A 24,773-nucleotide genomic window follows, 5' to 3' on the forward strand; every position below is an offset into this window, starting at 1 on the left:
AAATACTGACAAGTTAGGGGTTCAGACCTCTCTGACTTGGCAGATGTTGAAACTGAAATGCAGAAGATTAAGCATCTGGCCCAAGTCACCAGACTTCTCTCAGTCCACTGTTCTCTTCACCCTGCCTCTTCGTATTTCCATGAAATCTACACATCTGCATAACTTTTTCTGGAATGAGTCTAAAGCACCAGGGGAAAAGGCATAGTGTAAATCAAATTTAGAAGAATGATAATGGACACTAAAGCTTTTATGGGTGCAAAGAGGAAGCTAGGAAATCCATACTGAAGGCTGAAAGTGTCCTGTGTTCCAGTTTACTTAGTAAGAGAACTATAGTATATGAAACAGAAAGAATGGAAAGAGAGGTAATGAACCCTACCTTCTGCCAGTCTGTGGATGCCTTGACTCAAGATTAAGTGTATCTTTCCTGGAACTAAGAAGGTTCCAATGTCTATCCGTCACTATGTACAAGCCTTTATTCCATACTTTTATTTTGCTATTAAGAATACAAAATAAATCAGTGTACCAAGGAAAATGCCTGGGCTACCTTCTTAGATAATTCAGAAACTGCACCCAAAAGCAGTAATATGGTCTTGGAATCTTAGAGATTCTCTGCAAATTTTAGATCATTCAAGAGTATTTAATGAAGATTAGTTTTTTTTTTTTTTTTTTTGGCATTCTACAACAATTAATATTAGATAAATTATCCTAATAAGTCTCAGTATAATAGTCATTATCCATATATTCTGGGTCTAATTAATTCTATATTTTTATTCTAGTAATACTCTAAATAAAATACAGAATATATGGTGAAGAACAATTTTATAAGAAATTTTAATATAAATGCAAACATAGTAAATCTAAAATTTTGTTAATGATTTCGGTGACACAGTACATAAAATAGAAGATATCTTCTGAATGCAAATAAGCACTCATGGCCTATCATGCAATTTGGGACATAGCTGCCTTGTAAATACTGATTTCAGATACACTTCTGATAAGTTCTAACATCCTTACTTCAGATAGTTTATCTTGCATTTACATCATCAAAATAAAATACTTCAACTATTTTTTTGAATACTTGATGGCTCATGCCTTTGTTGAAGAGAGGATGACTATGGTCTTTGCTCCAAAACTGCAAAATATTTTTAGATTAAATACCAATTTGAATGATTAATCCAATGAGTTAAGTTTCTACATCATCTATTTTCTTCCGATTACCTTTGATACACAGCAGCTTTGATTTGTCCACTTGTGAAGCATATTGGTAAATTTTGGTGCAAGAGAATCATTAGAACTAAAATAATACTATTGTATGTCCTTTTAGAAAATTGGATGGCTAGATTGTTGTTGTATAACCTTAAATGGTAAAATTATTCCTGTTGTACAACTATCTAGGTTAGAGTAAGCATATACCCTTTTTTATCTTTAAAACTGCGTTGCTTGGCCATTGAGCCCTGTGCTTGAGGCAATTCATCTAGGATATCATGACTTGAAAACTCAGTTTAAAATTTAACTTCCATAAGCAATTTCACCATCAGAGTCTAGAGTGCCATTGTGTTTTATATTTATATTCTGATGTAACAATTTTGAAATGTTTTTCTCCTTCAGTTTAAATACCTTTACTATGGGGAGAAAATGAAACATCCTGACTACAAAGATACTGTCTTTTACTCTATACCATGTTGAAAGATGATGCTATGCTAATGAGCATCAGAGAAAAAAATACTGAATAATTACACAATAGTAAATTTATTTCCTCATCCTCATAGGCTTCTTATTACATCATCTTTCTAGCCAATTACCCCATAGAACTACAATGAAAGCCACGTACATTATTTTAAATTTTCTAGAAAGCACATAAAAATAAAAATGGATAAAATTAATTTCAGTATATTTAACTGAACATTTTTAATTTTCAACATCTAATTTTAAAAAATTATCAATGAGCTATTTTACATTTTTCAGTTCTAAGTCCTTGAAATCTAATGTGTATTTTGCATACACAACACATCTCAGTTTTGACTAGTTCCATCCACGTGCTCAATAATTACATGTAGTTAGTGGCTACCATATTGGACAGCACAGTTTTGGGTAATCCCACCATTCTTCTTGGTTTTTAATTTCTTTTTTTGCTGACTACAGTTGATAAAAATAAATCAATTTCTAGAATGGCTAAAATAAAGTCTCAAGACATGAAAAAAATCCCCAAGTTTCCATAGTGCATTTTGGATTTGTAAAGAGGTTTAATAGACCCGATAATTCTAAGCAAATGCATTTTTTAAAAGTAAGTTTTTCTTTTCTTCCAGAAGACATCTAAAAATAAAGTCATGAACTACCAATCTATACAAATAGATAGAACTACTTAAAAAAAAATTTTAAATATTGTCAAAAGAGCCAGAATGATAGATCAATGATTATTCATTTTTATAGCTCTTTTATATTCCTCATATTGACACCATTGAATCGACTGTTTCATCTCTAGGGCTCTATCACCTAGATTGCAAAGACTAAGAATAGAATCTTTTGGTACTTTTAAGCTGCACCTGCTTGCCTATATGAAAATATATCTTTATATAATGTGATTATATCTATAAATAGAAAAACAAATATCTTTACTATATATTTTTGTTATTCTGGAAAGTTTTTTTATATGTCTAAGGCATTATATTGTTTCATGACATCCAATGTTATCCCATATATACTTTCTTATTTAATAAGAGCCATTAAACCATTTTGATAGAGATCGTATTGGCTGAATCAATGTAAATAATTGAAGGGTGATATTTAACAATGAGTTTGAAAGGGAATGTGGCCCAGTCAGGGCCCACCATGGATTTGCCACATGCTCCCACATACCACCAGGTAATCTCCTCTTCACTCCCACAGTACTGAGGAAGTCACTGCTGAGTATCATCAGGTCACTAAGTTAGACATTAGGAATATCTGAAGTCTAGTCCCAGTTCTAAAGCAAACTCTTTCATTAAAACTTTGACTATCTCATCATTCTGGTCTTTCCTGTTTTGTAGATTGGCTAAAATGAGAAAAGAATGATTATTTGTTCTCAGGTGAGAAACCTCAGTATTTGAACCTCTCCAGTGCTTCTCTTGGTATCTTTTCTTCTTCCTCAATAACATAAGGCCAAAGGATGAAAGAATGGACAAATAGGCAAACAGACACACATAGACACACACATAATTTCTTAATTAGTTTTTATTTATTTTCAAATTTTATTGCATGTCCTGGCAAACATAAGGAAACTGTAGATTGGCTTCTGGCTCCCCAAAAGCCCATTACAGAAAATACCAAAAGACAAGCAACTGAAGCTTAAAAAAAAGTATCACATGTATAATGCCTTTTGACAACATTAATAAAGCATATAAAACTTTTAACATTTGCTTAATTTTTGTACAATTATAAAAATAATAAAAAAAACATATCCCTTTAACAGTCAATATCCCACATACTATATTTTAGGGGAATACCAAGAAAAAAAAAAGGTAAAAGGATTTAATGAAAATTCTGTTCTCCATTTCTGTTTATAAACATCTCCAAACAAAACTTTTCCATTCTTCAGCTAACTGCATTGAGCTGAGGCCACAGAACTCCATTAAGCCCACTTCCAGTGGTTTCTGTACTTAATATTCTTTTGCCCCTTACCCTGGCTATTCATACACTCAAGGAGAGTCAGTTGCCATGAGGAGGTAAGCCAGTAACTGTGCCTAGCTTTGGCTAGTGCCAAATCCATGAGACACAGAACAGGAATTTCCAAGTCCCTAGTCTCACCTGAATAGTACTGAGATAGGTCAGAAGTCCTAGGTTTATTCAAACCCTCAGCAAAGTGAGAAAAGCAGTTTGTCTTCTTAATATGACCAAGACACAGCTTTCACTCTTCCTCTTAATGGATTTGCAAAGCTGCATGCTTGTTCCAGAAGCTAACAGTGCTCATTACCATTTAGGTACAACAAAACTTTGAAATCAAGGACTCATTCTCTTTAACATACAAAATTTTAAAAAAATAATAGAAAAAAACAACTTTCCCTTCCCTCCCATCTTAATATTATACCATTATTTCTTATTTGACATTGTATTCTTACTAAATGGTATTTTCATGAAAATATAAAAACAATAAAAAAAGGTTTCAACTGTGGTTCTGGAAATCCCACTATCCCAAGAAGAAAAAAAAATAATGAAAATATAAAGTATGCATTTTCACGCAAAATATATATACACTTTTCAGAGGCAACCCATACATTACATTTTAGAGCCACATAAGCCCTTTTGCACTTTAAAATAAAAATGGAAGCTTATGTTCAATGACAGCCCTTGAACAGAATGCATGGGAAGATTTCAGAGCTCATTAACATGTATGCAAAATGTTATATTTCTGAAAGATCTATGAGGCTTATCATCATTTATACATTTTCCCAAAGTCTCAAGGCAACTCTTTAAATTGTTTAAGCAACAGCATCTATGAAAGACTTATCCCTTACTCCTTGGGGACCTTTTCATGTCTACAGATAGTTCCTAAGGGAGATGGACGGGAAACTGGGTTCTCACAGTTACTTTCCAACAAACTGAATCTCTTTCTGGTTAAAAAATAAAATGATACAGTGATGCAATTTATGCCACAGGAAAACAAATCTCATAATTTTATATTTCCAAATCACCATTCCTATTGTAAACCTTAAAGGGATAAAAGGTAAACAAGCCTCTACATGCAGAGTTTTATAGAATAGGGGGTCTTTAAAAGAAACATTTACCAAATAATATTATCTGTGCTTCAGAAGAGTTTTACAAACTTGAATTCATGGTTCGTTGAGATATCTTACTATTTAGTACAGATTCAACATTTCTGAATGATCCCTATTTTACCCTGAATATTAATAGACAGTACAACTTCACTGTTAGCATTAGACAGATGGCATTTGTCCCAATCAAATCAATCTGAATTCTTACAATAGTAGCCAATGTGTATTTAATATTGTCAATCTAGTAGTAAAATTTAGTTTTAATACCTTTGCAATGGCAGGAAATGTTTTTCCAATAAATGTTGTAAGATAAGGTATCCTGCATTAAATCTAAGGGGGTTACTGATATACTCAAATATATGCCATCAGGGTTTTTTTGAACTGGCTGCCATGGGCCTTTTAAGAATTTTCCTCATTCCCAACCAAAAAAGAGAGAGGACGTTCGAACATGAACTTCTTTTTTGTAGCTGGATTAAACAACCCGAATGTGAATCATCATCACTAGAAGAAATGTCAGTAATATAAAATATACCGACATTGAGAAAAGAATACATATATATACAGTCTTACCCACATCATAAACAATGGAAATGGTTCTACTCAAAGGTTTGATGTGGCATGTATTTAGAATCCAAAAAACTAAAAGGATCTGTACATCATTGTCACTCACATGTAGCATCAAGCTCTAGACACCTACCACCATACATGATACCCCTTAAGAGAAAGGGTATAGACAAGCCATCCAAAACAAGTAAATTAAAAAATGGTCAATAAGTGCAACTCGATTTTCTTTCATTTAAATTACATTTTAAACAATACTCAATGCCCCCCACCCAAAAATCTATACTGTATATTTATATATTTATATATATAGTCTTAGACTATAAGGGTGAACATGCTTTATAAAAGTCAATGAGAAATCTCTGCAGCTTAAGGAGACACCAAACTTTTTTTTTTTTTTTTTTTTGCTCACTTCTATCTAGCCATGGCAGCTACAGTCGTGCAAGCTATATTTTTGAAGGCTTAAAGCCAGAATCAGAATTAGATGCCAGGTTAGATGTTAGGTAAGAGGTAGCCTCTTACTTCTCCTTCCCCTAAGAAATCAGACAGAAGAGGAAGGGGAGGAGCTAGGGAGAATGCTTTGAAGATTAAGCAGGAGTGCTTTGTTAGGGGGTAAGCAGGTGGGAAAGAGATAGGAAGAGCCCACATGGCCAGCCTCACTCCCCCTCCTCTTTGATGCGCTGTTGTTTGTTGCGACGAGCATCCATGTCAAAGTTGAAGTCATTCCACTCATCTCGGGGTGGGAAAGAGATGGTCTGGCGGAGGGTGAATCGCACAGCATCAATAACACGCTCACCCCGGGTCTCGCTGGAGCCCACACTGACCGTAGAGGCACTGCTTGGGGTCCGCAGGAGATGAGAAGGTGAGGAGAATTCGTGGAGCTGCCGGTGGTCCAGGATGCCCTTCCAGATTGCATGTCGAAACTGCTCAGGGATTTTTAGACTTGCCAAATCCTGTGCAATAGGGGAAGGTATCATGGAGAATGAAAACAAGGAGAAAAACTGGCATTTAGTCCATAGCATGCTATCATTCCCTGATGCTCTGGTTTAATTGATCTGAATCTATTGATCCAGAAATTAGAAAATAAAATTAGCTCTCTGATAGTCTTCAACACTATGTAACTAAGCACAAAGGCAGAGCGTTGAGGTGTCATTCCTGCCTGTGTATAACTCTTCACTTAGTCTCTACCAGCCTCAGTTTCTTCATTGGTAAACCTGGGATAATAGCTAGATGAGGGGGCAAAAATCCCAAATAGAAACATGAGGTACCTACTTATGCTTAAATTTTCCTGGCTAGTCACTAGAAGAAAGATATTAATGGAATGTTACCACCACTTGGTTGAGGAGATAAGAAAAGACTGAGTGCTTTCCATGTGGCAGGCACTGAATTAATTATTTTACAATCATGATATCATTTAATCCTCAGATTAGTAGTAAATATTATTAGACCTGTTTTGTAGATAGAATAACTGAAGGCCAGAGAGGTTGACAAGTTTAAAGTCACACAACTAAGTGAAAACATTAGGGACTTAGGATATCCTCTGAACCTGAAGTGGCCCTATTATCAAAGGTCTCGTGGTATTTGAATAAAGCAAAGTATCAAAACGCAGAGCGATTGTGTCTATGTTCTGGGAAAGGGTGCAGAAAGCATTACAAATAGGGTCAACCTTAATTAACTGTGGTGATGTTGCTCACATTTATCTGCATTCGCTCTTCTTTAGAATGTTTCTGTGATAGCTCATATTTTCATAGGGCAGAATGGTAGGTACACAGCACATTGTGCTTGGAGTCAGAAAACCGTGGCAGAGGTTTTCATTGCCACTGAGTGGCTATGGAACGTTAGCAAGTCACTCATTCTCTACCAGCCTCAGTTTCTTCCTTGGTAAAGTAAGATACTATTGCTTTATAGGGCAAAACATGCTATAGACTCACAGGTAAATATAGCTATGAAAGTATTTTACAAATTACAACACACTCTATATTAGTATCAACCATTTGTATTATTATGATGTTGTATTATTAACTCATCTTTGCATGTTATGGGGACGCTAATGAAATTCCCCAAATTTAATCACATTCCTCTTCCAGAAAGTGATGATGCCCAATAACTTAGACTGGCTCTATGTGAAAAGCTGAGAAAAAGGTGTCACTTTCTAGAAACATGCAGGAGGAAGCTGAGAATTTCCAAATTCTCAATTTGGCAATTTACCGTTTGGTGTCATGTTTTCCTATGGTGTGAATTTTCAGGCCATTAGAGATATTCCCAAATTCTTACTATAGCAGAAGAATACATTACAAAGAAGGTAATCCACAAATAGATAAGCATAGCTTGTTACGTTTCTTGGATTCTTTATACTTTTGAGACTCTCAGTAAATGGAAAACTCTTTGTAAATTAGGCTCTGTTGATTTTCATGATGCCCTGGATAGATTTTAACTAATGACTGACAGGTGACAAAGCTGTGGCCCACCGACTGGCACAGGACTTAGTCAACATCAGCAGAAATGAACTTAGAGAGGGCATCTGCAGATCCTAATAATCAAGCACGCATCCGGACACACTCTACAGTGGAAATAACTGAGCAAGTGGGAAGTATAATTTTAAACGTATAGGGAAGAGGAAGATTCCCTGTTCCAAAATATAGGACTCAACTACAAGAGGCTCTCTCAAACACAGGGCAACTCTGTTCTCTTCAGTGGGTGGAAATGATTGTAAAGTTACCAGAAACATATTGGAACTTACCCTTAAAACTCTTCCTGCAGTTTTCACCTATAACTTAATCTATCAGGGAGCAGCAGCCAGGGGTGGAGAAGGGTGGGCATAGGGGCAGTACACTATATACATGTCACCTCAGGGTGGGGGTATTCTCACGCTGCAGGGACATCTCTAGCATCGGTGCTCAAGGAGGGGGAAAAAAGAGGCCCCAACAACAGAAGTAGCAGCAGAGGCAGAGACTGTCTTCTTCCACCAGTCTAAAGTACCCTCTGGAAGCCAGAAGAGAGGCTAGTGAACCCCAAAGAGAGCAGCATGCAGAGCGGCCCGAGAGACAAATCAGATTGCCATAAACCAGAGCAACACTAGCTCCCATGTCAGCAGTAGTCCAAAAGTGGAGTAGGAAGCAAGAAAAAGTCCCCTCTCACCCAGCATGTTTCAAAGACAAATCAAAGGATATGAAAGCCAGAAAGGAGTCATTTGAACCCGATATTTTATGAGCTGAGGCCCAGAGAGGCAAAGTGATAACCCCAAGTTCTCATTGCTACTAAAAAGCGTGATTGGGATTGGAATTTTCTATTTCCATGATTGGAATTTTCAACTTAATCATAATAGGACACAGCCATTTCTAATCATTGGACATTATCAGTGGTCAATGATTAGAAATGGCTGTGCCCCATTATGATTAAATTAAAAATTAATAAAAGAACATATAGTTTTAATTGATAAGAAGAGCTGAATCTCCCTTAAGGTACTAATTTAAAGAAAGGCAGAATAGGTCAGTTAATAGAGTTAGACTATAAGCTTAGACCTTTGGGTTCTATTCCTGGTTTTATCTTAAAGTCATGCCAAATGACTATTGTGTCATCTCTCCATGTTTTTAAGAGACTAACACCACTGGTGCCCTGCTCTACTTCCTGGGAACTTATAAAAATTAATGAGAACATTCAAAATGTTTTATTAATTCTTTAGAAATTATAAATTTTTTGATTGTGGGAATAGCACCTCTTTCCCACCTTGCAAATAGTGTAGGTGAAATAGACAATAGTTGACTGATCAGACAAGCCAAGGAAGATTGGTTGCTAAACTCTTAATGTGTATAGGTGGAGGCCTGGTAATCTCTCTAACATGGTTGTGGGTTCCATCAAAATTGATGATTAGGGGCAGGACAAAAACAAATTTTAAAACTAGCAGGGATTGAACTACAAGGCGGTTGTTATCAGAGGAAAGAAATGAAGAAATAAAACTTGAGAAAAGTCTAACAGTTACTTACATCCATGGAGTAATGCTCAATCTGATAGATGGTGGTCAGCCCCTGGGTCGTGAAATAATCCAGACATGATGAACAGCCCAACCTCGCTAAGAAACTGCAGTGGGAGGAGGGAAGAGGAAGGAGGAAACAGAAAAAGAAAGTTCACCCCAACTGCATTGGCGAGATAAGGGAAAACCCAACATTTTGCCCTTGGATGCCCTACATCAGAGATTAGGAGTGGATAAGACATATGTGGGCATTAAGTCTGAGGTCTGGAGACTATTGGTGACATGAAGTTTAGGTCTCTAGAAATTAAAATCAATCATAAGGATCCCTGCAGATCAGTGATTATCATATGGTGATCCGCGGAATTCTAGGGTTCTATGTAAGTGTCCTAGGAACCATTGCAAAGCGTAAAAGGGAAAAGTCCAGTGTTCAGGTTCCTAACTTCTTGCCTCTTGGCTCTTCACTTCAAAAAAACAACATCTCTATTTTGTATCTGGGCTTGGCGAGAATGGTTTCATGTGGTTAAGAAAAAAATTGTAAGCCTCGACTTCATGAAGTCTTTCATGCCTTTTGATTTATGTTCTCCTCAGGATACAAAGCCCCTTCCTTTTGGTGCTGGTCTGAGACTGATGATGTCACCATCATCACGGGGCAGACCCTGGGTGGCACGAGCCATGCACTTTGCCATCCCTGTGATTGACACATCAGGGAAATCAACACAAATCATTCCAGTAGCCAAATGAAACAATCATTCTGCACATGAAGCAGAAGAAGATACGCACTAGGCAGGAAACCTGGGAACCCACTCTTGCCTCTATGGGAAGCAAATCTTTCAGACTTCATGCATTTCTTCTGCCTATCTGAACTCCCCTTTCCTGGAGGGCAGAGTAGTAAAGACCATCAGTTTTGAAAGTTCCTGTCATTTTGGAAAACATTAAAACTTTTTATGGACATCCAACTCCAAAATAATGGTCCCATGGTGGCTGAGAGCTATGAGGATTAGAGAAAGGAAAAGGAGCAAGATAGCAAGTTTATTGCCCTTTTGGAAACCCAGCCCTGAGCACCAACTTGAGGGCTACAACCAACAATGTAAAAATGTGAGAGAGGAGGAAGCGAGTAAGTGAAGGTGAGGGAAACAGACATGAAAACAATATGCCTATAAACACACATTTTCACTTGTTCCCATGCTGATTAGTTTTCCTTGATAAAACAGTGTTGACCCCTCCACATATCAGAGATAAAGTGACTGAACTCCAACCGTAGGACTGCTGTCTCTCCTTCCAACTGTTTTATGGATTATGACAGTATCCACCCTCCACCATCCCGGGATGTTTAGGACAGGCCCCCAGGGGCATATGCTGTGGACTCACCTCACAATGCTGCAATCTGTGGGATACGGAGGTGGGGGGGTGCAGTGGGAGGTGGACGGCATGGAGAGTGGGGGAGGGAGTGCCTGGGTGGGGCTCAGTCCATTCATGTCTCCAGTCATTGGCATGTGGGTGCCCATCATGGGAACTGAACAGAAGCAGGAGGAACAAAAGGGTTACTGCCATCATCATGTACCAGCATCCCAGTGGTCCATCTTGTGTGGCTAAATGTTATCGAGGGCTTAAACTACCAGCCTTCCTCTTTAATCTTCTCTCTCACTACACCCCTTCGAGCAGCCTACATTTAGTCCAACAGAATGGTTAGACTCCAAACTAATTAGGCACCTCTTGACTTTTGTATCTTCTCGTAGAAGAATCTCTTTCCCCCGCTTTCTCTACTTCTAATTCTCTTAATTGCTAATTGCCCTTAATATTAATATATTCTTCCTTGTATTTGCCTTCGAGGGTTATATTTCTGTATCCCTCACTAATCTGTGCAAGCATAGAGATTAGATCTTATATGTGTCTAGATACCTACAGTCCCTAGCACAGTGCCTGGCACAGAGTAGGTGCTCAGTAAACTTAGGTTAAGTGAATAAATGCACAAATCTGTGAATGAAAGAGTGACCCTTGAAATATTTATTTGGGCATAGGAAGACTTACTTCAATATTTATAAGAATACAATTAAATATTACTTATGGTCCATTTTCAGGGTTATATACAGGAACACCACTGTAGTGGGGAGATCCCATAAGCGCCGAGGCAGGAGCAAAAGGCCTCAGCCTGTTTCATATAAATCATGAAGAAGAAAGTAATTAGAAATATAACCATAGTTGTTATTAGTTATTCATATGTGATCTTAGTTATTCATAGGTGATCTTAATTCTTTTACTAGTGCCTCTCAGGTCGGAAGTGTGAACCTGGGGTGACATTGTGAAATGAATGACACTAAGGCAAGATGCTCTAAGCCCTCTGTCATGCCCACATAAGGGCTGCTGGAGGGTGCCTCGGCTGTGTGGTAGCGCCAGCACTGTGAAAGTGCCTGCTTTTTAGCCAGCTAGGGAAGGAGACGTCTTAGCCATTTTGGACATCTCCTTCCTGGGGAAGTTTGGAGAAAACTCCGCTTCTCTAAGCTCTTGTGGTAAGGCCTGACGGCTGTCAGGTAGGCCCACAGACATCCGGGGGCTTAACTGTCTCTATGTGATGCTGTGCTTCGGTGGTCACGTTCCATGTCTACTCTTATGTTCCACTTCTGCACCTGGTTCCTTCTGTCTTAGAAAAGGTAATCAGTAATAGCAATATGAATCTTAATGTTGTAGTTCTTTCTTGGTAAGTATGGAAAAGGTGCTGATGCATTATGCTCCTTATCTCACTTCGGGTGCCAGAAATTCCTGAGCCCCTACCTGAATGACACGAGATGTACTTGACCCTATCACTGCCACACCCCATCTACCCTGCCCCCAGTCACCGACCACCAAGGCCACACCCTACCTACCCTGCCCCCAGATTTGCAACTCAATAAAAGTGAGAGCATCCCCGACATTCTGGGCCACTGCTGGTCTCCTCGATCTGGGTAGCAGTGGACCCCTGAGCCCAAACTCTCTTTTCTCTATCTCTGTGTCTTGTGTCTTTTATTTCTACAGTTTCTCATCTCTGCACCAGCTGGGAGGGGCTCACAGAACCCTGTAGTGCTGGACCCTACACACCACCAATACTTACTGGTATTTTACTAAACCATAAGGTGTAAACATTAACTGATTGATAGAGGAGAAAAGCTTCATATCAATTTTTATGAAATAAATTTTGCCTTCACGTCAAATAAGAACAAAATAATCTACAAAGGACTGATGTAATTTGTTTCCACTTTAGTGAATAGCAGTATGCCCAGAAAAGGTCTTTGCCATTAACTAGCTAGCTAAAGAGCATACCCTATCACATCTCAATCTGTTTCCCTCCTGAAATAATTGTAAAGTACAAATAAGAAAAAAAGTAGGCAAGCTGTAAGCTATACAGATGTGAATCATCATCACCATTATCACAATTTTGTCATTCCAAGAAGGAATTTGAGGACTCTAAGATGTTACAAGAAAGAAAATAAAGTTGAAGTTAAGTGGTTTCTATTCTTTTTACGTCAAAGTATACCTGTCAGGGGGTCAGGTTTTAAGCTTAATGATGCATTTATCATTAGTGAAAGATGGTCTCATGCTAAAGTCTATCATACCGAATGCACACACCTCTATCTTATTAAAATGTGAATGTGTGCCACTAGACCACAGAAACTCACAATCCTAGCCTCCCTTAATTTCTTTCAGAAGAGACAGCACTGAAACACACTTTTAAAGGCTCAATCAAAATAATTAGGATTTCAAAAGATCAGCTTGAGGGTACTGTTTTTAGGTCGTAGGGACTATATGAAACCCATGCCACGTTCGGTCTTCCATATTCCCGAGGGTGTTACACATTCTTTTGCATTTTTATCACCACATTTTTTTTTCCTTCAAGTTTGTGTATCTACTTTGCTAGAGTTAGTCCTAGTGGACAAGATAATTCTATTTATAGTAAAACTATATGCCAGTCATCATCCCCTTGGAGGCCCAATTCTTACAGTGCCTTTTTCATTTGTACTTAGCTGATATGAGGAATGCATGTGTGAATAAAAGGGAGACCCATCTGCAGGTCAATTCCTTACTGACCGTGTCTGGGATAGAATAGGTGAGTTTCAAAGGCCAGGATTATAGAGACACAGACATAAAATGTTAAGTACATAAAGTGATAATTTTATGGATAGAAAATTAAGTATTAGAGAAGTAACTTCTTTGTAATTAGAGGAATTTTTTTCATAGAGTTCAGATAACATATAATCTACACCTCTAGATTTTTTTTTTTTTTTGAGACTGAGTCTCACTCTGCTGCCCAGGCTGGAGTGTAGTGGCATGATCTCAGCTCACTGAGACCTCCACCTCCCGGGTTCAAGAGATTCTTCTGCCTCAGCCTCCCGAGTAGCTGGAATTACAGACATCAAACACCAAACCCAGCCAATTTTTATATTTTTAGTAGAGATGAGGTTTCAGCATGTTGGCCAGGCCTTGGACTCCCAAAGTGCTGGGATTACAGGTGTGAGCCACCACATCTGGTCTATTTATCTAGATTTTAAGTTCACCACAACATCTACTTTATGCATGTTGCATCCATTTTCTTTTAACTATTTCAAAGGTTGCAGGAGGTGAATCTCCATCCAGGATGGCAAGAAATAGATAATTCTTTTCACAGAAATCCTTATCCCTACTAAAGAAACATCCTTCTCTCTCTCTACCAGTGTATTTTGCAATGAACAATAAACCTCAAAAGTGAAAGGTTCACAGTCAGAAACCCAAGCCACTTCACTTTGATCTGATCTGTCCCACTGTGCCTCTCACTTAGCTTAAGAACCTGCCTTTCCCCATCACAGAGTCTTCCCCTAGGCTAGCCTGTTCATCCTTCAGCTACAATTAAAAGGAGATGCTCTTACTGTTGGCTCCCATGCCATCAGGAATGGTTGTAGGAGTGAGGGCGTTGCGCTGCTGAGGGTTGATAAGCTGGCTCACAGAAGGCAGCTTGTTCATGCTGTTCATTTTGTTCAGAGGTGGGGAACTGTTACCGTATGAAGATTGAGACTGTATTGAGGTCCTAGGAAGACAAACATGGAAAGATGGTGAGCGCGGGACACTGAAGAGTGGGGACTATTGATTTTCAACAGGTCTCTGTTTAAAACATGACCTCAAACCAAACGTTTGAAAATATTCTTCTAGGATTAATGGTACGAAGTTAATTTTGTTTCCATCTGAGAATGTTTCCTGAATAGGGAGAAACTGATTGCAAGAATATTAAGTCATATATTTTCTGAATGTGCAGAGTGCAAGGTTTAGCATCTCCTTTGTGAAAGAGAAAATAATTGCCTCCTTTTTTCCTTTCTATTGTTTTCTCCATTCCCTTCTCCTCTTCAACTCAAATAAGTTTGAAAACCAGTTAGGAAAAAGAATTGAGCAAAGACTCAAAGGCTGATGAAAAACATAGATATGACACCCTCAAAATGCAGCTAAGGCATTCCATTTGTAGCTTTCTGCATATTTCATTTGGGTTATGCAGAAAATGATTACAAAGTCAATCAAACTGGGCATTTGGCAGCTCATCCTGCAGTCACGCAGAGGCCCCTACTTGGAAACATGCATTTTCAACAGGGATGCTCATGATGTATGAGAGAACCCACCAAAATGCCAAAAGCATTTCTACAGAGGAGAACAATGAGGCCCAAATAACCATCCTATTGACTTTCCATAATTCTCCTGGGAGAAATGAAAAGAACAAAGCAAAATAAAAACCCAACAGTTTTCCATTCAGCATTTGACCTTCAATTTGGAAAGTTACTAGAACTGGTTTGTCATATTATATCTTCAACTGTCACTCCCGGTGTTTTATTTTAATATGAGAACTGGTGATGTGTACAACAATGAGAGTTAAAAGTCAGATCTGAAGCCTTCCTCCAGTGTATATTCGGATGCGATAGATGCACATATGAGCTACTTAACACCCTGGTCTTTGTTTTCTCACAAGAAAACTATATAAACTACACACATTTACACTTGCTGCATGAGTCAGATGTTAGAGTTAATAAAACTTAAGACATGATCCCCATCTTTGAGCCACTCATAGAGTAGTGGATGCAATGGAGATAATAATCCGTCCTACCTTGTACGGCTATGATGAGAACTGAAAAAGAGAAGGTGAGGAAGAAATTTACAGACTATGCAGCTTCTACATTGAATTATTGTGACCATAGAATGAAGACTGGACTTTAAGCAAGTTTCTAGTCTGGTATGGGAAAACTCCACTTTAACAACTCTCAAACAAAACGAAACATTTCATTCCTGTTTACCTTATCCCTGTAACAGCCATATTTACATTAGAGGGGGGATAAATTTTTTACTTTCAGTTTTCTTTGCATATATATATATAATTCAAATTTTGGAGGCTCTGTAAATGGACCCAGGTTCCAAGCATATATGGCATCATACTATTTGAAAAAATAATTTAAAAAATGGCTCTAGCACTTAAGTGCTGCAATGGTAGGGACAGTCTTTGAAGCTGCCACTCTGCATTCTCCAGAATTAAATGAAAACAGGAATGGCTCCTTCCATGTCAATGAAGAGCCACAGCTAGATGAATGCAAAGACTTTGCTCTATTTTAATGTGTACAAATTAGCATGTCAATTAATGTACAATTAACAATTCAGGTGTATTTTACAATCACCACCTTTAATGTAGAAGGGAACTGACTTTTCTCTTTAGCCTTTATCAAATGCTCACAATTATAGATCTGCATTGTATATATCATATACATAACTTCAGGTTACCGAATTGTTCTTTGTACATTTTCTGAATGATTGTCACACCATCCTTGTGGAGCAGGTCACGGTATAGCAGGGCAGAGATGGGAAAAAATTACCATTCCAAATATACATTCGTGCAAATATAAGGTTCTAAGAAAAAAATATGCCCAAGGTCACACATTGCTAAATGGATGCATTGAGGGTAGAATCAGGTCTCCTGGTACCTATTGTTTTTTCTAGGTTATAGGGACAAGAAACAGATGAAATTGTAAGAAAATGTAGGAGACCAAGATAGAGTAGGGGTAAAGCGGGGGTAACTCCAGCTATTACCAAGCACTTCTGAATCCACTGCGTCCCTGTGGAAGAGCCTTTCCAAAGAATCAGCACATATGTCTATACTTAGGATCATCCATTAATCCATATTGGAGTATAGGAAAGCACGGGGCAAGTCAGCAAGGAGATTCTCCACCAGCTCTTGTTTCTTCAACTCCCTTTGCTCACTGTGAAGTACCCAAGATGCCAGGTAGCCAATATTCCTAATGCAGTTAGTCCTGTAACTTAAGGAGCCCTCTCTATCTGTCCCTCCTCAAACCAGTCTAAGGAACAGCAGGAGCTAATAGAAAGCATTTCTTGAATCATTAATATTCACAATTAGAAAAACAAAAATACATTTAAAAGCTTTGCATTTTTTTTCTGGACACTCAGAATAAATCCCTTCTTATAATTCCTGTTACAACCTCCTGCTTTACCTTGTGGTTATTATTTTTGACCATTTTATTAGTTCATTTACCATTTTTCATCATAAGCCACTAATTTGGGGAAGGTAGGTCAGAAACCACAGATGAAGAAATAAGTAACATGGATTTTAAGTCAATCAAAACATTTGGGTCACCTTCCGGATCTAACACAAACTAAGTGACGCAGGATGTTGTACAAGTCTCTTGAGTCACATTTTCCTAATCTGTAGTCCAGGTATTACGGCTACAATAGAAGATTTCTATTAAGAATGAGATCATGTAACAGCCCTACACAGGATCCAGTGCTGTGTAGGTGCTCAGGAAACATCAGCTCCTTTCACTCTTTCCTTCCAGTCCCAAATATTTAACATCTGATATGTGCCCCATGGGATAGAAAGTAACAATGTAAGAATTAACGGAGGAAGTGGCCGGAGGTGAGTTTGGTTCCTAATTCAACAAAACCTGATATGACGGTGAACAGTTGAATGGTGTTAACAGACTCAGGAAAGGTCAGAAATTCAGACTGCCTTCCTTTTAATGTAAAAGTGAGTTTTAAAGCCACAAGAGAGGAGAGGAAGGTAGTCTGTCTATTAGCAACTTCACAATGACTGAACTAAAAGAAGCATTCGATAACTTCCACATACTATAAAAAAGGAAGGACGGCTGAAAAAACAGCCAATTTGAAGGCCTTGAAGAATAACTTTAAAAAAATACAAATTTAATACAACAGTTCTTAAGTGAAATAGTCCAAAAATTTCTGGAGAAACTGAGAAGAAAATGTGTTCAAAAGAATAACAGGACCTATGCCATTCTGGTTTTCTTACCTACACTCTCCTCCCCTATCCAAAGCCCCCTAAACCCCCAAAAAAGTAAGAATCCAGCTGTCTGCAGAAAAATATCATAAGGTGTATACCTTAGGTTGTTTTCTCTAGAGCCTTGCTAGATTTTTCTAAAAATTCAGTGATGTAACAGAGATTCAGTAACAGAAATGTAGAAAATCATATTTCATGTACTTGTTGTTTTGAAGAGAAATGCTGGTGAAGCCAAGTCCCAGTTCTTAACTTTAACAATATAAGCTTCTGTACAGTTTGCTAAGAATAAAATTCAAAATTGCAAAGCGAGAAGTGGTTTTACAACATACAGGAATTAAAATCAGGTTTTCTGGTTCCAACCCTAGTGACTATCTACATGGTAGAATATCAAAATTCCCACAGAGACACAAGTTACACTGTCTACCTCCTAGATGCCTAGAATTCCACTAGATTCCTTCCTTTGACTTAAATCTTCCATTGCTAATTTAAAAGCAACTCTGTAGTAGGATTTGGTGATAGGTTAGGCTAAATCTATTTTAACAAACCATTTCTGGAGTAAAGAATTTGGGGAGGGAAAAGGGAAACTGAAGGCAGAGCAGAGCATTCCTGTTATGAGAAAGGTCAAAAAAAAAAGAAAAAAAGGGAAGACATGGACCATCAAAAAGGAATTGTACCTTCTTCTCTCAATTTTATCCAGTACTGCCTACCTGTGAGCTTTCTTTCTAGCTGTGTTATCCTGCTTCTAAAGACAGTATAGCATTTATTCTTTAGATGGGAAAACTGTAATTTTTAAATATTTTCCATCATTGCAAATATGTGCATTTATATAAAGTTACTATAAAAACATCAAAAACTTACTTAAAAACAGGCTAAAAGAAAAGCAAAAACCTTCTGAAAGAAAAAGCAAATATCAAAAAGCTAAACATACTCACCAATCCTTTAAGGGCTTTGCGAATCAAAGTTATTAGACTGATTGAAAAACACTGCAAATATAATAAGAGCATCTGGTTTTACTATTTTTATCTCAAATATAAAGATATCTTTTCTGAAATATTTGTCTAAGATACTAGACCTTTTTTGTTTGTTTAGAACTTCTTATGAAGCTTTTAAAAGCAATCACTCAAGGCTCAGAAGATAACTAAAAAATAATAATTAAAAAAATTGGATAATAGATTCCACTGTGGATTGCTGGCCAAATATTTGCTAATGTGTATGTCACAGAAGCCACGTTATTAAAAATTTGGATTTGACTGAAATTCATTTTAGTAAATTTGGCAAATTAAGATACAACTAGAGGTTTGTCAGGAGTGTCAATAAATGATACCATGGTGCCTGGCTTCCTGTGACAAATTTTAAAACACATAGGGCTAAAGTATTTTTTTTAAGTTAGTTTAGGCATTTAAGTTCACTGTTAGGATTGATGACCTTGATACAGAATATCTTAAATAAAAACACCAAATACTGACAGAAAGAAATGGAGACAGGGATAAAGTGACTATTCTTGTTCTTGTTCTTTAGACCTATGCATGATACTTCAAGCACTTCCATGAGAATATTCTAGTATTTATTGGGAAAAAAGTGAGAGAGACAGAAACAAAAAAACTGCAAGATAAACCAAGATGCAAAAGTTTATTGAAAATTAAAATCACACATCCACAAAGCAACAGCCTCAATAACAAGAAATCATTGTCTTGGTGACACAGAAAATACGGTGTTGGTGAATGGGTGTGGGAAGTTGGGGGAAGGGAATTTTTTAAAGTCTTTATGCTATCACCTTAAAATATGTTTTTAAAATGGAAAGAAACAAATTCTCTATACTTTGAGTAAAGAAAAAAAAATTAGTCTACCCTTTCGATCTTTAATTTTCAGTACAGGAGTGCTGATTTTAACATGTTTGTTTGGATCTCACTTACTCAAAACATAAGCCTCCTGGCTAAATGCATCGGGCAGTATCAGTAATATGGCTGGTTTTATGGTAGGTAGGCTTGAGGGACAGAAGCTCTAATTAAGCAAATTAATCACAGATTTTGTTAGAGGACTTTAAATTCTATTTTAAGCTTTGGATAATGGTAAATAACTAAGTGCAATATTACTGGGGCGGATTTGTGTATTAAAAGCACAGAATGAGTTCACCTGCTATGAGGGTCAAACAACAGTTCTGGTAGTAGGTCTTCCAGGGTTTTATGTGCAAGAAAAACTTTAGCATATCAGATGCCAATATACAATGGCAGAGGCAGGATGTTACAGAGCATTAATAAACATTCTACCTACATATGAGGGGAGGATCCTAATAACATAAGTTCTCAAAAAGAAGAACTGTCCACCCCACAAAGTTGATTACTTAGGGTAATGATCACCTCGCTGCCCGGCAGTACTCTTGACACCTTTGTTTCCTACAACTTGCAATATTATTACATGACCAGCATTAAAAGGGCGTGACTGAGCCTCTCAGTCACCTACAATTTACTTATACACAGACAATAACAGCTTTTTTCTCCTTTTCTTAAAAAGACATCTTAAGTTTGAGACCTGCTCAAAAGCTTCCCTATGAGTTTTAGAAAAACAACAGAAGAAAACAGAAAAGGGTTCCAATCAACATTGTAATGCCCCTTTCCCCACCTGACCACTCCCTCCCAGGAAACAACAGAAAGCTCACAGACAAACACAGTGGTTCCTCACCCACCAGTGGCAGGTCTTAGGATACAAAATCTGCAGAAACCATCCTTTCTTGTAAAGTTTTGAGTCCCTTCAAAAGATTCTCTCACTACTGGCTTTGTGCCTTTGAGCAGTTGGGTCTCTGAGCCAAAGTGTCTTCAAGTCCTGTTTATGAGGGCTAGATACACACACACATACACACACACACACACACACACACACACCCACTCACATATACACAGGGAAGTACAACACACACGCTTAAAATATAAAGATAGGGTTCTATGGGTACACTGATCGGTTTGGGGGGTTGGAATGTCTAAAGTAGACGTCAGATTGTTTTGGAGTTTCTCTCCGGGGCTCCACAAGCTCATTCCTGAAGCAGGCTGAAAGGAGACTGCAGAGAGGAACCAGAGAAAAGAAAAAATGAAGGCTTAGGACTTCATATTTTCAAATCAATTGAATACAGAAACACACTCCTTTATACCTTCATGATCATAGTATAGGCAGAATAGAGTACCTGAAAAGCTATTTTTGTTCTTCCAATTTATCTTCTTTTATTTTTCTTTAATATTTATTTATTTATTTTGAGACAGAGTTTCACTCTGTTGCCCAGGCCGGAGGGCAGTGATGCGATCTCAGCTCACTGCAACCTCCACCTCCCAGGTTCAAGCGATTCTCCTGCCTCAGCCTCCAGAGTAGCTGGGATTTCAGGTGCACACACCATGCCCTGCTAATTTTTGTATTTTTAGTAGAGACGGGGTTTCACCATGTTGGACAGACTAGTTGCAAACACCTGACCTGGTGATCCACCTGCCTCGGCCTCCCAAAGTGCTGAGATTATAGGCATGAGCCACTGCACCTGGCCTCTTCTTTTAAAATTACTGTGATTTCTCAAGATTTTTATGAGGAAGAAATGGGATAAGGTGGTAGTAGTTAACCAGAAAAAACTATCAGAATCACTTGTGCAATTTATGAAAATGCATTTTCCTGGCTTCCTTCCAACACAAGCTGGCATCCAGGAAAACATATTTTTAAGAAGTTCCACAAGGTGATTCAGTCAAAGACTACTGAAATAAGGTAGGTCAAGGTGTTTAACACAGTGTTGAGCATAGGTTTTACTGGACTCAATTAATTAAAGAAAGGAATGTAGAAACAAGAATAAACTTTAATCTTTTATAAAATGTCATCTGCTCAATTATTATCCTTCATTACTGTTCTTGTCTAGCCTAAGTGTGAGGTATGAAGAAATATGATATTATCAGGATGGGGACTGCGTCATCATGCATTTATAAAGACCTGTTTAATGAGCATTTTGGATATTCCCAGATGGAGATGGATAAATACCTTAATCCTTTCAGTAAAAAACTTGGCCTATAAAGGTATATATCAAACCCATGAAAGCAATTTTTGCATAATGAAGAAATTATTTATGCCATCAGGATGCCAAAAACGAACCCTTTTATTCTGCTAAAAGTTGGGCAATCTCACGAACTGTTGGGAAATTGTTTCCCAGATTGGCTTTTTGAATCGCATTTGGCTACTCCTTTCATAGGAACAAAGCCATTTTTTTTTGCTTAATGCTAGGATTCAGGAAATTGTCTCACCAGCAAGAATTGATATCGTCTTAACAGAATATGCCCTAATAAAAATGGATAGGAAAGTAACGTACAGCCAACTAAAGACATGTAAGACCTAGGACTGAGCCTGATTCTGCAATGAAGTCAGAGAATTTAGAAAAGTAGTTGAATCTACCTGAGTTTAATTATCATTGAGCTTTTTCTTCATTACCAATTCAGAGATAATAAATCTATGCCCTGAAAACTTCTTAACTATGAAGTTCAAAAGTAAACTGTAAACGCTTGTGCAATTCCATGATACCTATAAGGTTGAATCACATGGAATTGTCAATATTCATCTGTTTTTAACCTATAAAGCTGGAAATTTCAAACAGATATTCTGGAAACGTGGAGGATTTCTCTGTCAAGCCTAGAAAAATGGTGTTAACATTTTCTATTAGTTTGGAGATTTGTGTACCTTTCTCTCTTCTACAATGATAATCCCGAAAATATTGCCTGCTTCTCTCTCAGATACATGAGTCTAAGAAAAAAATATCAATATTTTTGATGGCGACCATTGCCAAATGAGTTTAAAGATACAAGAGTTTAAACTGAATCTACAAGAATAAATACCATGTAACAATAACAGAGTCAGAAAAATGTGCCAGGCACAGTAGGGTGTGCCTGTGGTCTACAGCTACTTGGGAGGCTGAGGCAGGGGACCGCTTGAGCCCAAGAGTCCAAGTCCAGCCTGGGCAAAACAGCTAGATACCATCTCTAAAACAATCATACAAAAAACAGAGACAGAAAAATGGGAATAGATGTTTAAGTTTTATAATTAGCTACTTACTTAACTGCCAATGAAGCAGAATGTAACATTACTAAGAGCTCTATGTTCTAAATCTGATCCTAGTCTTAGCTTTTTTATAAACTGGCTATAAAATCACAGAGCCTCAGTTTCTCCAACTATGGTGTGAAGGGCTGGAACCATGGACTTGAAGATCCTACTTTGTTCTAATAATCTCTGACTTGTGTTACTAATAAGCCACAATTATGAAGTAATCATAATAAAGAGGGAAACACTAAGGGCTCATCAGGATGTCACAGGTCTGTTTTATAATTTAAATACAATTCATCCCAGAGAAGCTCAAAAATAAATTTCCAGAGGAAAGTCAGAGCAAGGCTAAGCAAAATTGTAACAAAGTGATGTCGGCCTCACTTTTAGGATGGAAGCCCAGAATAAGGGAGAACTATTAAAAAATGAAAAGGAAATAGTACTGGTCTGAAGTATAGAAGTCAAAACATTGCAAAATAGGTCTCAAGAGGCTTCTGTTAAGTTGTCTTAAGCATTAATGCCCCTTGATAATACGAAGGCAAGAAGTCTAAAGATAGGGTCCTATTTGTCTTCCCATTAGATTCTGGCATCTAGAAACACAACTCTCTATATTTATCCCAATGTATGGAAATCAACTAAAATCACATTTCTTCATAATGTAAAGCTTACTTGTATCTATAACAATTTGATTCCCAGCATCTCTGTAAAGTCTATCTTCCATAAAGCCTATGATCATGAAGGTAATTGTGAAGAAATTTTTTAAAAAAGAAAAACCATGCACAAATAAAAAGCGAGCAGAGGAAAACACATAGTTGGAGCCTAATAGAAGCAATTCAAGTAAAAATACTGTTGTGCCACCTTACAGAAAGTACATTCTCTTCCCACTAATTTTCCCCCTACTATAAAGAAAAATGAAAGATTGATTCCTTACCCGCATAAGATTGGTAGTATGTTTTTGGAAAGAAAATCACAGGCTATTATATGCATTTTCCAAGGTGATTTATTCTTTTCAAATGATTGCCAGGAAATTAGATTTTCATTTTTCTTTGTTTAGTCATTCATGCTTTTTCTTGGAGATTTGCATGAAAATAAGAACTGAAAAAAACTCAGCTGAAGAATGCAACTGAAGGATTTATATAGATGCATATCAATCACTGGAGACCCATGTATATATAATGTTACAAAGACATAATTAGACCAAATGTCTATATTTTGCAAAGATTTAATTTTGCAGTCTGTTAGATTTCCATGCACAAGTTATCACAGCTGTGAGATACCAGCTCAAAAACATGCACATAATACACATTTAAATGAACACACCAGGCAACTATGAAGCTACTAGTTCCTCTCTCTCTGTGGCCACACATGCAAAATGTGAAAATATGTCCCTAAAATCTTTGGTACTTTTAAAAATAACACAATATTAATATGTGTTTTCTTCTCTGGTGACATAGATTATTTAAGAAATATGAATAAGCAATTCCCTTTAGAGTATGTGAGCCAATCAGACAATAAACACTGGATACTCGTCATACAGGAAAAGAGGGCTATATATTTTCATTTACGCCATATCAACAAACAAAGACATATGCATTTAGCATTTACGCCATATCAACAAATGCATTTAGCATATGTCCCTGACTGAATGATGTCAATCCTCCTGGCTTGTCAAGTCTCTAAAACAATGACATGAAACCATTCTTTTTCTCATATGAGCTACAGAAACTGTTTAAAATTGTCCTATTAACTTACATAATGCTGAGAATAAATTTCCAGGGCTTTCTTAAAATTCAGTGTTTAGGGTAGAAATTAAATTGTAGACCATGGGAAGGCAGCACTACATCTTTCTCCTCCCTGTCCTTAAAGTTTTCGCATAGCAGACCTCCAATAAGAATATGTTACATGAATCAATCAACTATTCCAGCCTTATCTGACAATGAGGTTGTATCATTAACTGCATTTTATATCTGGATGGACACGCCTCACTTTCTCACACACAAGAGATATCGGTTCGAGGCTGTTGTTGCTTTTACCAGATACTGAAATGCTGCCTTAAAAACCACTTTAGGATTTCCTAAAGCCTTTTAATATCTTTCTAGCTTGGAATATACATATTAACTTCCAAGTACACCTATCAAACAAAATTGGAGACCCAAGAAGCAAT

General features: G+C 37.4%; 1 protein-coding gene across 9 annotated transcripts in view; it reads right to left on the minus strand.

The window, feature by feature from the left end:
* Window positions 1-3,195: 3,195 nt before the first annotated feature.
* Window positions 3,196-24,773, minus strand: part of TP63 (tumor protein p63) — a 267,301-nt gene continuing 245,723 nt past the window's right edge. For 4 of the 9 annotated variants that reach the window (XM_032298267.1, XM_032298265.1, XM_032298266.1 and 1 more), the window contains 4 exons: window positions 14,154-14,311; window positions 10,648-10,792; window positions 9,293-9,386; window positions 3,196-6,262 (listed from right to left, as the gene is read on the minus strand). In XM_032298267.1, coding sequence (XP_032154158.1) covers window positions 5,966-6,262; window positions 9,293-9,386; window positions 10,648-10,792; window positions 14,154-14,311 — 694 coding nt within the window. In that variant the 3' untranslated portion in view covers window positions 3,196-5,965. Of the gene's footprint in view, window positions 6,263-9,292; window positions 9,387-10,647; window positions 10,793-14,153; window positions 14,312-19,163; window positions 20,613-24,773 lie in introns of those variants that run through there. The other 5 variants (XM_032298270.1, XM_032298272.1, XM_032298268.1 and 2 more) reach the window with 4 other exon arrangements.

Source organism: Sapajus apella, unplaced genomic scaffold (genome assembly GCF_009761245.1).
Source record: "Sapajus apella isolate SASKATOON/1434 unplaced genomic scaffold, GSC_monkey_1.0 scaffold38, whole genome shotgun sequence".
Classification (NCBI taxonomy): domain Eukaryota; kingdom Metazoa; phylum Chordata; class Mammalia; order Primates; family Cebidae; genus Sapajus; species Sapajus apella.